Consider the following 14939-nt stretch of genomic DNA (forward strand, 5'->3'; position numbering starts at 1 on the left):
TGGGGGGAGGGAGAGGGAAGAGGCAGAGTTTGCTTAACTAAGGTGTCACAGGAGCCAAACTTTCATAGCTGTGGTGCAGACAGGAAGGAGCTGGAGACTTATCCAAGGTAATGGCTTCCTCAGTTCCTTAGTGTGTCTTGCTATTCAAAGTGGCGTGCTCATTATACCTTATCTTGTCTTTTCGGGATCTCTTTGGGCTAGTCTGATTTCTTGAGGTATAGTCCTGTCCCCAGCCTCAATTCTTCCCTTACACACAGAGCCCTCTATTCATTTTTAAGCCCTTCACTTAGTGGGGGAAAGCCTTACCTTTCACACCATTCTCGGGTCTAACACCATCTACTGCTGTCTCTTTTTCAGTACCATGTAATAAATACCAGCAATGTGATTCAACAAACATTAATTAGGCACTTAAGATACAAAGTTAAAATTAAAATTGGATCTTTCTAGTAAAAGTCTACCAGAGGGATATAGCATATAAAGAGTTAAGAAAATGCCAAATAATTTAAAGAGAAAGTCCTCAAAACTAGGAAGTTCAGGAAAGGCTTCTTACAGAAAGAGAGCTGAGCCAGATGGGACAAACCCAGAATGTATTCAGGGAAGTAAATAATCTGCTGACTGCTTTACAGGCTCTCCGAGAGGCTATCAAGTTGAAAAAAAAATCAAACAAATATGAGATGGATAAGGAAATACATGTATGGTAATGATCTATGATCTACTTCTTGCAGTTTTATCATTGATTTTTAATAAAAGGAAATTTCATTTATTTTTTCCCTGAAAATTGAAGCAATAGAAAAATATAATTAATATCTCTGTATCATGAACTAATAAATAGTACTTACTGTTGTCCCCTCCAGAACTGAAATGTTTTCTAGGTAGAAACAGGGCACTAAATAGTGGAATATTGTCTCTGTTAATGCCACCTAGTGGTTGACTACAGTAGCCTTTTCTTAATCATTGCAGTGCATCTACCAGAATTTGGAAGGGGGGGATGGGGAAGAAAAAAAGTTAATGTAAGTAAAACATTAATATAAATAGTCATTTGATTTAGGCCCTTGATGTAAAAGAAGTCAAGCGAATGATTAAAATGTCAGCTATAAGTCAATAGTCATTATTTGTGCAAGAAACTGAGTTTTGTAAGCTATCAACAAGTCATGAAATCTCTTTGGATGTACCTCCTCACCCTTAAACTAGATGGTTTAGACAGTCTCTTCAAGTTTTAGTCTATTATTGCCTATGATGTTTAATGTCACTTTAGCTATCAAATTAAAACTCATACAATAAGTACTTATTAAGTTCCTGTAGTGTCAACACTATGGGGAGCATTGAGGGTTCCAAAGACAAAAATGGAACAGGTCCTGTTCTCAGGGGAGGAGACGACACGGATCTATATACACAATAAATACAAGGTAATTTCTTGGGGGAATTACTAGCACCTTTGGAAGGATCAGAAAAGATTTCCTGTAATACATGTCACCTGAACTGCAGGAAATTAGGAGTCTAAGAGGTCTACATTAGAAGCATAGAAAATAGCTTCTTCATAGGCATGGAGATGGGAGAGTGTTATTTTTAAGAAAAACAAGGCAAATTTGGCTCTGCCAAAGGATGTTTGAAGGGGAATACTGTATACAAGATCAGAAAGGTAAGTTGGAGTCAGCCAGTGAAGGGCTTAAATGCCTGACAGAGGTATTTGATCCTAGAGGCAGTAGGGAAGTACTACTGAAAACAAGCTGTTTTGAAAATGGTTTTCTTAAAGCACAGGTCTGAGAGACATGATTATTAATAACCAATAATTTGGCTCCTCCCCTTCTTCTAAAGTCCTGATTTTTAAAAATTTAGTCTCTTGAAGGACATTGCTGATAATGAGATTGGACTAACTTTCTTGTTCAAGACCCCATCCTGGTGGAGTAGCCATTGTCTCCTGCTCAGGCTTGGGTAGGGCATAGATTCTTTGAATAGATGGCCCAAAGCTGAGGGTAGTCAGGGCATAGAAATAGTTTCTCAGTCCAAGGGTGACATGATGTCCCTCTCAGCCCCTCTTTAATATTGCCCACCTCCTATTGTGTTAACCAGTTGGAGTTGATTGCCACTCCTCTTCCAAAAGAACATGTAAGCTCTGAGCCTCCACCAGGATTGTCTTTTGGTCTAAGAGAGAAGGTCAAATGACCATCCGTTTATTGATAATGTTCTGGCCTTGTTAATAAAATGATTAAATTACCCAGAAATTATGTTTCTTGAACCTTTTTAATTGTCACAGGTTTAACCATGTCACTGTCCTGCCCAATAAATTCCAGTGGCTTCCTGTTGACTCTAAGATCTAATATTTCATTCTTTGTTCATCCTTTTTAAATTTCTGTTTTTTGTGCTAGATATAATTTTTCATACAGTAATACATGCATGCCATTTATACATAAGCAAGTATGCATACCATGCTCAGACATCTTTGCCGATTGGGATGCACAATGAAAACAATTTCGAAACTGCTGCTCTAGTCCACGGCTTCTTTTTCCACTCATTACCCTTTTTTGCCCAAGACATTTTTATACAACCCCAGGTATGTAGGTATATAAAATAGGTATACAAATCAGACATTTACTTCCAAATTTTTTGCCATCCCCACATTTAGTTATACAACCCCATATAGCATAATGACTCACAGTTTAAGAAGCTTTGCTCTAGTCCATTGTTATTTGTTTGAGGCTTTGGCCTGTCATTATACCAGTTACTAAGTCGGATACAAAATAAGTACAAACCATCTCTGTGCTGATAATTTTCAAATCTGCCTATCCTATCCCAACCTCTCTGCTGACTACTAGCCTCACATCTCCAAATGCCTTTCAGACATCTTAAACTGGATGTTCAGTAAACAAATTTAACTTGTCCAAAGCTGAGCTCATCTTTTCTCCTACACCCTCCTTCCCTCCTACCTTCCCTATTACTGTAGAAGACAACACCATTCTTCAAGTCCCTCAGGTTCACAACCTAGGAGTCATCCTGGATTCCTCACTATCTTTTACCCCTGTATCCAATCTGTTGCCAGGGCCTGTTTATTTAACTTTTGCCATATCTCTTATATATATCTCCTTTTCTCCTTAGACTCTACCCTCATCTTAAGGAGTTACTCAGGCCCTCCTCATCTCGTGCCTCGACTATTACAGTAGCCTGTTGGTGGGTCTGCCTCTTGCCTCAGTTGTCATCCCACTTTAGTCCATTCAGCTCCTAAAGAAATTTTGCTAAAATGCAGGTCTGAACATCTCACCCTTTTCTTTACTCAGCAAATTCCAGTTATTCTGTATCGCCTCCAGGATCAAATACAAAATACTCCGTTTGGCGTTCAAATCCCATTATAACCTCGCCCCCTCCTGCTTTTCCAATCCTTGTTTCCTGAAGGAGACACTACAGACACTCTGTCTCTGCTCTGAGAATTCTCTCTGGCTGTTCCTAGGCCTGCAATGCTCTCCCTCTTCATCTCTAACTACTCCCTTTCCTGATGTCTTTCAAGTCACAACTAAAATCACATCTTCTACAGGAAACTTTTCCCAGACATTCTTAATTCTAGTGCTTTCTCTCTCTTAATTATTTCTTATTTATCCTGTCTGTAGCTTGGTTGTATGTATTTACTTGTTGTCATCCCTATTAGAATGTGAGCTTCTTGAGGACAGGTTGTATCTTCAGTGCTTTGTACAGTGTACAGCACATTTTTCTTGTTGCTGTTCAGTCATTTTTGGTTTGTATCTATCTGATGCTTCGTGACCCTATTTGGGGTTTTCTGGACAAAGATACTGGAGTAGTTTGCCATTTCTTTCTCTAACTTATTTTACTGATAAAGAAACTGAGACAAACAGGGTCACACAGCTAGTAAGAGTCTATGGCTGGATTTGAATTCAGGAAGATGAGTCTTCCTAAATCCTGGGCTGGCACTCTATACACTGCTCCGCCAAACTGCCTGTCTAACACATAGTAAGCGCTTAATAAATGTTTATTGATGGATAAATCATGGTCCCTGTCCCTAGAAAACTTATAGTTTGGCTGGGGAGACAATGGATGAAACAGTTAAGTAACACTGAAAATCAAGGCTGATTTCCATTATATTTTGTTTGTTTGTTTCATGAGTTGCTGTGGTTTCAAAATTTCATCACCTGGTGACCCACTTTTTTTTTTTTTTTTTTTTTTTGGTGAGGCAATTAGTGACTTGCCCAGGGTCACACAGCTAGTAAGTGTCAAGGGTCTGAGGCTGGATTTGAACTCAGGTCCTCCTGAATCCAGGGCTGGTGCCTTATCCACTGCACCACCTAGCTGCCCCCGGGAGAAAGTAATTAAAGCCAGAGAGTGGTCAGCTGTATCACATGCTGAAAAAATGTCTAGAAGAATGAGGACTGAGCAAAGGCCTTTGGATCCGGTGATTAGATTATCACCTGTTACCTCTGAGAGTAAAGTTTAGTAAGGTAGAGAAGGTGGAAGGCAAATTTTGGAGGCTAAATAAGAAGTAGGTCGTGAAGATATGGGATCAATATGTGTAGAACACTCAGATTCTAGAGGTGACAATGTAAAGAAAACAAATTTTTTTCCCAAGATGGGAGGAAGGAAAGATGTGTATATTTGAAGATGGTGAAGAAAGAATTACTGGAGAGAAAAAAAGAATGAAAATGATTCTGAGGGTAGAGTTGTGTGTGGGATCAAGATCTCTCAGGAATCAGAAAGGGATAGAATAGAATTGTTAAATTTTAGAGGAAAGGACACTTCTTTCATTTGCTACAATAAAGAATGAAAGGATGAGTTTAGTGATAGAGATTTATGAAAATGTAGATAAGAGTTAAGCAATAGAGTTCAGGCAGATATTCTCCATCTTCACAGTAAAATTGTTAGGGGGTTGGACAAAAATGATTTGAAATAGTTTACGGAGGGAGAGAATTGATAACAATAAGAGAATTTCTGAGCATTGGAGAGGGACCAGTTTGCAGAAAGCATTTTTACTAGGCCAAGTCTGCATAGTTTTGATTGATTTTGTTAAGCTCTACAAATAGAAACGCAGCTGCAAATTAAGAAGGGTAATCTTGGTTTGCCTGTGGAAAAAGCTGTTACTGATATCAGTCATTCCAACCCCATTGACAATCATGGATGGATACCAATTAGCATTAATAACACCATCGTGGAATATTAAAGTCACATTTCAACAGTATTCTGTCCCTCATCAAATGAATACCCCTGTCCAGCCCCTACAGCTCAAAATTAAGTTTGTTTTTTTCTTACATGATTTTTATCTTTGAAGCATAAAGTATTATAATACCTAACAGGTGGCTGCATGAAATTTGCTCTTCAGCTTTATTGATATAGTTCCTATACATGTTTTAATAAAATCACGTAATTTATTTTCAGGATCACAAAATAGAAGATTTCATCAACTCCCCACTGTATTCAGTTCTTATCATCAGTTATGAGATGCTGCTTCGGTGCCTTGATCAAATTAGAAATATAAAATTTGATCTTTTAATCTGTGATGAAGGACATCGCTTGAAGAACAGTTCCATTAAGACAACTACGGCCCTTGTTAGCCTGTCTTGTGAGAAGAGAGTAATTCTTACTGGTTAGTGTTCTATGAACTCACTTAATAATCTTTTAGCATGGTAAAATTTTAACCAGGAACATGCTCTTATTAGATTTATATGATGCTTGATGATATTAAATGGATATCATACTCACTCATACCCCCTGTCCAGCTCAGATCATTACAACAGTTGGAACCATGGAGAGAATAAAAATACCTCTGGACAAATTCTTATATCCTTTCACAAACCTGTCATGGAAGGAAAGAAGGAAGTAAAAAAACAAAGGCAGGAAATAAACAGTTATTTATTTATATGCACTTACTATGTGCCAGGCACTCTGAGAGTTGGAATGAGTGTTATTAAAATAATTTCTCTTTACTATTTTAAATACTCTCCAAGACAAGATCTTTTTTTAAGTGATATTGAAAAGTGCCAACTTTAAAGTGGCCATTTTGGGTAAAATTTTAATCACTGTCATATAATGTAGATGAAATAATAGATATTTATTGTTTCATGTATATGTCTTATCTACCCAAATAGTGAGTTTCTAAAACCTGGGATTATGCATATATTCTTGTATTTAATACATACTCAATAAATCTATTTTTTCAGTACCATGTAATGGAAAGAAAAGATAATACTTGTAAAAAAATGTTTAAAACGTTTAAGACATAACCTTTTACAAAAAAGAAAATGCTTATTGTACCCATTTCAACACCTTAGTATTTATCAATCCATACGAATTTATTAAATGTTGTAGAAAAATAAGGTACCCTAAATTACTTGAGCCCCAATTAACTGGTGTCATTTTTTTGTCCTTCATTCTCAGAGAGGACCATGACATCGGGGTGATGTCATGACTTGCAGTGAAGTAGATTTAAGTGAGGCAGGGCTGTGCAAAGTCACCAACCTCACTTTCTCCTCCAGAGCCATCTGGTTCCAGTGACAAGATATACATCAGGACAACTGGAGATGAGCCCGAATGTTTAAGGCAATTGGGGTTAGGTGACCTGCCCAGGGTCACATACCTAATAAGTGTCAAATATCTTCCTGACTCCAGGGCCAGTGCTTCATCCACTGTGCCACTTACCTAGGGTGCTAGTGGATAGTGTTCTGGGCCTGAAGTCTGGTAAACTCATCTTCCTGAGTTCAAATCTACTCTCAGGCACTAGCGGTGTGACCCTGGATAGATCACTTCACCCTGTTTGTCTCAGTTGTCCAGGTAACCAGCAGACTGAATAAGAACAGGTCAATGATCGATTGGGGTAGCCAGAAACTGACTCTCTGAAGAAGCTTTAGTTCATATCAACTTATCTACAGAGACTCTCCCCTTGCCTTTGTCTTTTAAAATTTTTTTTTTTTGTGAGGCAATTGGGGTTAAGTGACTTGTGCAGGGTCACACAGCTAGTATCAAGTGTCTGAGGCTAGATTTGAACTCAGGTCTTCCTGAATCCAGGGCCAGTGCTCTATCTACTGCACCACCTAGCTGCCCCCACCCTGCCTTGCCTTTGTCTTGCTGTTGAAGAGGTTTGAACAGATTGGGAATGGAACAAGGAACCCAAGTGTTTGTACAGACATTTCACTTTCCAGGAACAAACAAGGCCATAAATCTTAACTATACTCTCTAAAACCTTCACTCTGCTGTTTAAATATCCCCTTCCTCCAGTAATGCTGGCGGTCTCTTTCTTTCTTTCTTGAGTTTGCATGAGACATGCATGCATGTCTGTCTTGCTGGGGAGAAATAAAATGAGTACTTGTCTAGATAACTGTCCTTCATTCTGATTTCTAATTTTCTCGGGAACAGGTTTCTTTTCTTTTCTTTTCTTTTCTTTTCTTTTCTTTTCTTTTCTTTTCTTTTCTTTTCTTTTCTTTTCTTTTCTTTTCTTTTCTTTTCTTTTCTTTTCTTTTCTTTCCTTCCTTCCTTCCTTCCTTCCTTCCTTCCTTCCTTCCTTCCTTCCTTCCTTCCTTCCTTCCTTCCTTCCTTCCTTTCCTTCCTTTCCTTCCTTTCCTTCTGTTAAATTTCCTTCCTTTCCTTCCTTTCCTTCCTTCCTTCCTTCCTTCCTTCCTTCCTTCCTTCCTTCCTTCCTTCCTTCCTTCCTTCCTTCCTTCCTTCCTTCCTTCCTTCCTTCCTTCCTTCCTTCCTTCCTTCCTTCCTTCCTTCCTTCCGTGGTAAAATATGAAAGTTTTTTAACAGTCGGTTAGGATAACTGAAAGATGCCAGTTTTTCAAGGACCACCCTTTTGGGGAGGAGATGAACAGTCTGCCTGCTGCGCATGTCAGACTGCCTGCCGGGTACAGTCCGCCTGCTGCGCATGTCAGACTGCCTGCCGGGTTTTTTGACTTCCGGGGTGGAGAGAAGCAGAGGAGGCCTTTTTTGCCTGCTTGGCGGGACTCCTGGCGGCGCAGCACAGACGGTCTCCCTCACTCCAAAGGTGGCCTTTTTTGGTTTGGTGAGTTTTTATAAGAAATATAGACTAAGCCTAGATTTAAGACGATTTCTACTGTATTTCTACTTTCCTATCCTTCTAATCAACAACACCTTATATACAATAAAGGCTCTATCTAGAAAACCAGAAGCTTCTTCCATTTACTAGTCTGGGAGATAAATTAAGGGAAAAGTTAAGTAGGGGAGATTTATGATCTAATATCCAATTTTAAATTTCACAGTTTGGCGACCCCGAAGGGACCTTAAGGACCCTCCCACCCTCCCTAGTTTGGCCATAAGCCGGCTAATTCGGTGGATTTTCCGAATACCCCCCCCCCCCCCACGGACTTTCCCTTTGTCTAATCTCCCTTAAAGACTTTAAGCCTCTAAAAGTCTTGCTTTAAACAGAAAAGCCAGCCCAGTTTAAAGGGCAAGATGCTCGAATATTCTACTATCCCTTTGATTTTTCTCATCGGAATGTATTGGGACAGCATAACGTCCCGACTTAGAGGAATAGTTTACTCAATGGTCCTTCAAAACATTATTGGTTTTTTCCTCATTCAGGCAGCAAAAAGTTTTTTGTATAATAGTATAAGTGAGAATCTTTGGGAAAATACGTTTAATATAAGTAGAAATTTTATGCCTGCAATTGAAATACCTTTTAATACCACATCCATAGTTCATACGACTAAGGATTTTATTTTTTTGGGGTTTTTTTTGTCTTGTTTTGTTTTTGTTATTATCATTGTTATGATATGGGGGAAATTCTCACATATGGAGAGAGTCCTCAAAATGAAATACTCACATATGGAGAGAGACCTCAAAATGAAATTCTCACATATGGAGAGAGACCTCGAAATGAAATTCTCACATATGGAGAGAGACCTCAAAATGGCTGTTTCTACTAGAGATGATCCAAGTTTAGAATCAGATCAACAGAAACTACTCCCTCTGCAGGAAGCTATAGAACATAGTAAAAAGGGAGTGCCAATTCAAGTCAGAAAATATAGCCCCTTTAGACCAAGTGACTTGAGCGCATGGAAATCAATCATCCCTAGTTTTGAGAAAAATCCAAACACTGTAATTTCACAGTTAAGGACTATATTTAATGCATATCAACCCAGTTGGGCTGATGTTACTTGCCTTTTGGAAACTTTACTGTCCCCAACTGAGATTACAGATATTATCTCAGCAGGAAATGCCCTTGTTGCGAAAGGTAAGGCCGATGTGGAATGGCCTCTAAAGGATCCAGAGTGGAATTATAATGATGATAGGGATTTCCAAAGATTAAAAGATGCTAGAGAAACACTTCTGAAGGGAATGGAATCTTGCTCTAGAAAACCGGAAAACTGGCAGAAATTTTTAAGCCTACCTCAGGAGGCTAATGAAAGACCAAACAGATTTTATGATAGACTTTGTGAGGCCGCTAGACAGTACACCAGATTGGATCCAGTAGATTTAAGAGATTCCTGTATCATTCTCAACACATTTGTTTATAATTCACTGCCAGAAATACGCAGATACTTTCTGAAACAATGTCCAGACTGGAGAAATCTCTCAGTAGATAGAATTAAGGAACTTGCAAATTATGTCTTTGACTCACGTGAGGAAGATCCAGATCACCCTAAACAGAGCATTCTGGCACCAGCGATTCCTAGTCAGCCATGTGGACACCGGAACAAGGACACTAAGGTGTGTTGTTACTGTCGTAAGGAGGGGCATGAATTGAGAGAATGTAGGACTTGGAGAAGAAATTCTAATTCTAATTACAGGCGAAATCAAAATAGAAATAGATCTTTTCGGAGGAATACAGAAAGGCAGTACCAGAATAATGGTAACCAAGGTCCCCCTCAGAAGAGGACACAGGAATGACGGTGTCTTGGGGAGGAATGGAACATAGATAATGAAAGCCATATATTCCCAGATCCGGATTTTTTGAATGCACTTGTGCCAGTCCATTCACCTCCCCAGAGTAATGAACCACATGTCACCTTAAAAGTGGGGGAGACTTATTATGATTGTCTGCTAGACACAGGAGCCTCTAAATCAGTATTAGTAAGCAAACCAGATGCTGGGTGTAGACCTGTAGGATATTTGAATGTAGTGGGAGTCTCAGGAAAGAGCCAGAGAGTGGCAAAATTGAATCCTCGCATGGTATCTATGGGGCCCTTAACAGTAGAACATTCATTTATTATTTATATGTCATTATACTCTGGGTATGGTTTGGAATTATTGTATATATCACTAATATATTCTCAGTTATGCAGCATAGCACACATTTTTACCATCATATTGTCTTTGGTGAAATTAATGAGATTTCAGAAATATGGAAACTTATCATTTCAGAGACTAACTTGCTGTGAACTCTGATGCAGGCCCTGGAGAGAATATATGTGCAACAAAAGGAGAGACAGGTATACATAAGTCCATGGTTTGCTTATGATGGTGACTATGTAGAGCACAATTACTAGGCACAGTCCAGTATTCATCCTCTCTCCCTCCTAATTTAACCTAATTTAACTGAACTTACTTATCTTTTTATCTCACTCAGTTGAATTCACCTGTGGCCTAGCACAATCACTGGCTGTCTCGGAACCATGAGATATGGTATGATAACCTTTCCATAACATTTTCAGGTGTCATGAACACATACTAAATTTGACTTTGATCCAGACACATGGTGGTAAAAAGTGTTACTGATTGCAAAATGCTATGCTAAGGTTTAGTAAAAAAAAAAAAATACAGCAATTCAAACAGTTAAAGAAGAAATCCAGCTTTCCAGACCAGAGTCCAGAGTCCAGAATCCAGACCAGAGTCCAGAATCCAGTTTTCCAGACCAGAATCCAGTTTCCTCCTGATGACATCTTACCACTTCAAGAAGACAAGAGAACTCAGAGACTTTATATGAACTGTTTTGCTTTATTAGCTTTTACTATCTCCTTTCTGTTATATACTATCTGTAACATGTACTCTCTGCAGAGGCTCTCCCTTTGCAAGACTAATGTCAAAGCGTCGGTTCATAAGGAAAGAAAAAAAAAAAAAAACTTTCCTCTCTTCTTTTTCTGTATTGTTGTTCGCATATTATTAGTCAGCAAAAGTTATTATATTCTTTTTACTGTTCCATCAAGGAAACATTCCATTTCTTGAGGAAGCAAAGGGGGGAAATGTGGTAAAATATGAAAGTTTTTTAACAGTCGGTTAGGATAACTGAAAGATGCCAGTTTTTCAAGGACCACCCTTTTGGGGAGGAGATGAACAGTCTGCCTGCTGCGCATGTCAGACTGCCTGCCGGGTACAGTCCGCCTGCTGCGCATGTCAGACTGCCTGCCGGGTACAGTCCGCCTGCTGCGCATGTCAGACTGCCTGCCGGGTACAGTCCGCCTGCTGCGCATGTCAGACTGCCTGCCGGGTTTTTTGACTTCCGGGGTGGAGAGAAGCAGAGGAGGCCTTTTTTGCCTGCTTGGCGGGACTCCTGGCGGCGCAGCACAGACGGTCTCCCTCACTCCAAAGGTGGCCTTTTTTGGTTTGGTGAGTTTTTATAAGAAATATAGACTAAGCCTAGATTTAAGACGATTTCTACTGTATTTCTACTTTCCTATCCTTCTAATCAACAACACCTTATATACAATAAAGGCTCTATCTAGAAAACCAGAAGCTTCTTCCATTTACTAGTCTGGGAGATAAATTAAGGGAAAAGTTAAGTAGGGGAGATTTATGATCTAATATCCAATTTTAAATTTCACACTTCCTTCCTTCCTTCCTTCCTTCCTTCCTTCCTTCCTTCCTTCCTTCCTTCCTTCCTTCCTTCCTTCCTTCTCTTTTCTTTTCTTTTCTTTTCTTTTCAACAATGTCTACTCTGTGCTGTATACTTGCTAAACACTGGGGAAATAAAGACAAAATTTAAAAGTCCCTGTCCCTAATGATTTTAGATTCCATCATTGAAGACATATAACAAATACAGATATAAGAAATGAGATTCTGAGAGGTATAGATGAGGAATGGGTGCATTGCAGACAATCAGTGCAAATGATGAGAAATGTTTTGCCTTGTATGAAGAACAATAAAAAGGATGCTTTGAATTGTAAACTATGTGAAGGGGAACAAAGTATAATCAATCTAGAAAGGGAGACTGAGACCATGTTGTAAGGGGCTTTAAATGGCTAACAAGTGAGATTTTAATTGATCTAGAGATAACAGGTAAACAATGGGGTTTCTTGAGTAGGGGAGTGACATGGTCAGACCTGTGCTTTATGAAACTGACTTTGGAGGCAGGGAGACCAATTAGAATGCTCTTGCATGATGTCCTTCATGATTTCCTGTGACCAAAAGAAAGCATTTTCTTGTGTATTGGGCTTCCTGAGCTTAGCTATATCATCTCAAAATGTACTAATTTCATTTTATTTCTTTTACTGAATTAGAAATATCTGATTTACTAGAATTTCAAATGGAATTTGCCTATTTTTAGAGTACAAAATTAATAGGCCTTAATGTTTGGAATTCTTATTCATAAAAGATCAACAGTGTGGATAGATGGAGAGAGTTTCTTCATCCCAGGCAATGAGAGGCAGAAAAGCAGAAAGGTTAGAAATAGATAGTTGGGCTCAGAGTTGAGAAGACCTGGGTTCAAGTTCTGCTTCTGACATATACTGGCTGTGCGGCCTTGGGCAAATCACTTAAATTCTCATTTCCCCAGGCAAATATATGAAACTTTAAGTTATAGAGAAGGTCTGGATCTAGATTGATAATGAAAGTTCCTTACTAGGTGCTCCCTAAACTGATGAAATAACAGGTCCAGGAAAACCAAACCAAACCAAACCCACACCAAAAATTCAAACCAGACTGATGCTTTGAAGATGTTTCCTAGGGCTTGGTAGTCTGATGCCCTGGGTCCTATGCTCAACTCTTTATATGACCTCAGGCATGACATTTCTCCTGAGCTTCTGTTTCTTCAGCTGTAGAATGCAATACTATTCATGCTATTTATGGCATGGGTTGGTTGTGAGCAAAGCCCTGGTAAATTATAAAGAGGTGCATAAATACAAGCTGCCATTATTATATTATGAGTGACTCCCAGAACAATGAGAGTCTCTGCCATGTGTTAAATTGAAGGGGTGACTTCATTGGCTTTCAAAGCATTCATGACCTGTCCTCTTCTACCTTTCTAGCTTTTTACACTTTACTCCCTTCCACAGTACTCTATAATCCCCCAACACTGGCCACCCTGCTGTTCCTTGCACACACCACTTCCATTGCTTGACTTCTTGCCTTTTCTCTGACTGTTCCCCTAGGCTTGGAATACTCTTCCCTTTTCTTCCCCTCTGCTTCCTGGCTTCCTTCATGGCTCACCGTAGATCACACCTTCTGCAGGGGCCCTTTCCTTTTCCCCTCCTCTCCTCACTACTAGTGCCTTTTTGCTGAGATTAGCTTCTATTTATACTGTATATGTCATCTCATGTACAACTTTCTTTTTGCATATTGTCTTCCCCATTAGAATCTTGAGCTCCTTCAAGGCAGGGTGTATGTCTTTCTTTTATATCCCCAGTGCTTAGCACAATGCCCGACACATAGGAAACACTTAATCAATGCTTATTGACTGACTGACTTTAAGAATTAAAAGATATATAGGCCTGGAATATATTAGTAATACTGTTAAAACCAATTAATATTTTGTACTGATGGGTTAACATTTTTCTCATGAAGTGCTGCTACCTGACTTGGATGCCTATCATGAGATGTGGGAAGGTTGAATTATTATTTATTAGGTTTTCAAAAGAGTGCTTAAGAACTTGAACATTTAACAATTTTTTTTTCTGTTCTTTGAGGTACTCCAGTCCAAAATGATTTACAGGAATTTTATGCATTAATTGAGTTTGTGAATCCAGGAATACTAGGCTCTTTGTCTTCATATAGAAAAATATATGAAGAACCCATTATTGCATCCCGAGAACCTTCCGCTACTCAGGTATGTTTTTTAATAAATGGTTCTTTTTATAGATCAGAGGGAGATCCTAATCAGTATGTCCTAGGAGATTTATTGTAAGGCTAATATTCTAGTTCAGAAGAAAATCACTATAACTCCTTTTTAATAAAAAGTACATTTTTGGCAGTACCTCTACATTTATAGTGTTATGGTTGGGGGTAGGGGTGAGGGAAGAAGGGGGAACATCTTTGAAGTTTCTTGGATATAATTAAATTTGTCTTAAAACAGCTTAGTATTCAGAGGCTGACTTCTCTTAATTTTGTTGAACTTTATGAATTCTGGGGCTTATGATAAAATATCCCCTCTATCCTTTTTTTCCCCCTTGCTAGAGAGCACTTTTTATGATTTAAAATTAAGGATTAAACATAGATTTTCTAGCCTTTCACATGAGATTAGATTTTTCTTAACCTATAACATATTAGAATATTGTAATTTTTGACATTTTGTTTGGATGGTATGTTTTAATTTTGAAAAAAAATAGTACTATTTACTGAAGGCCCTATAATGACTCCAAAAGAGCTGTTAGTCAGCTCCTGTCTGCTGGCAGGTTTGGATCCCTAACTTGACAAATTGTGCTGGCTCCAAAGAACTTAGTGTAATCCATTCCTTCTCTGTGGGTGATATTGACAATCTATATTCTATTATAGTCTGTCAAAGGAAGGCTTATTTCTTGAATAATTTAGTTTATGGATTATAGGTTTATGATGGTCCCTACACAATGCTAACAGCTAACCAAATGAATTTTAAAACTATGTCTTTCCATAATTTAAGGATCAAGCCAAACATTTAAAGAGATCTGTGCCCATTCTTTCCCTTTGCTTCCCTCCTTCTCCCCTCAGCCACAACCCCTCCCCCCATTTGTATTTCATTTTCCTATAATAACAAAACAATCAAAATTAAGAGCTGGTTGTAACCAGGTAGTCACAAGAATTTTTTTCACATTACAGACTTTTTTTTTCTGAATACTTTGTTTCAGAATACTTTCAATGCT

General features: G+C 38.7%; 1 protein-coding gene across 1 annotated transcript in view; it reads left to right on the forward strand.

Moving 5' to 3' along the window:
• Positions 1-14939, forward strand: part of RAD54B (RAD54 homolog B) — a 97799-nt gene that overhangs the window by 72652 nt on the left and 10208 nt on the right. Inside the window, exons 7-8 of the mRNA XM_043995406.1 lie at positions 5374-5581; positions 13791-13930. Of these exons, the coding sequence (XP_043851341.1) occupies positions 5374-5581; positions 13791-13930 (348 nt within the window). The remainder of the gene's footprint in view (positions 1-5373; positions 5582-13790; positions 13931-14939) is intronic.

The sequence above is a fragment of the Dromiciops gliroides genome, chromosome 1 (genome assembly GCF_019393635.1).
Source record: "Dromiciops gliroides isolate mDroGli1 chromosome 1, mDroGli1.pri, whole genome shotgun sequence".
Taxonomy (NCBI): Eukaryota; Metazoa; Chordata; class Mammalia; order Microbiotheria; family Microbiotheriidae; genus Dromiciops; species Dromiciops gliroides.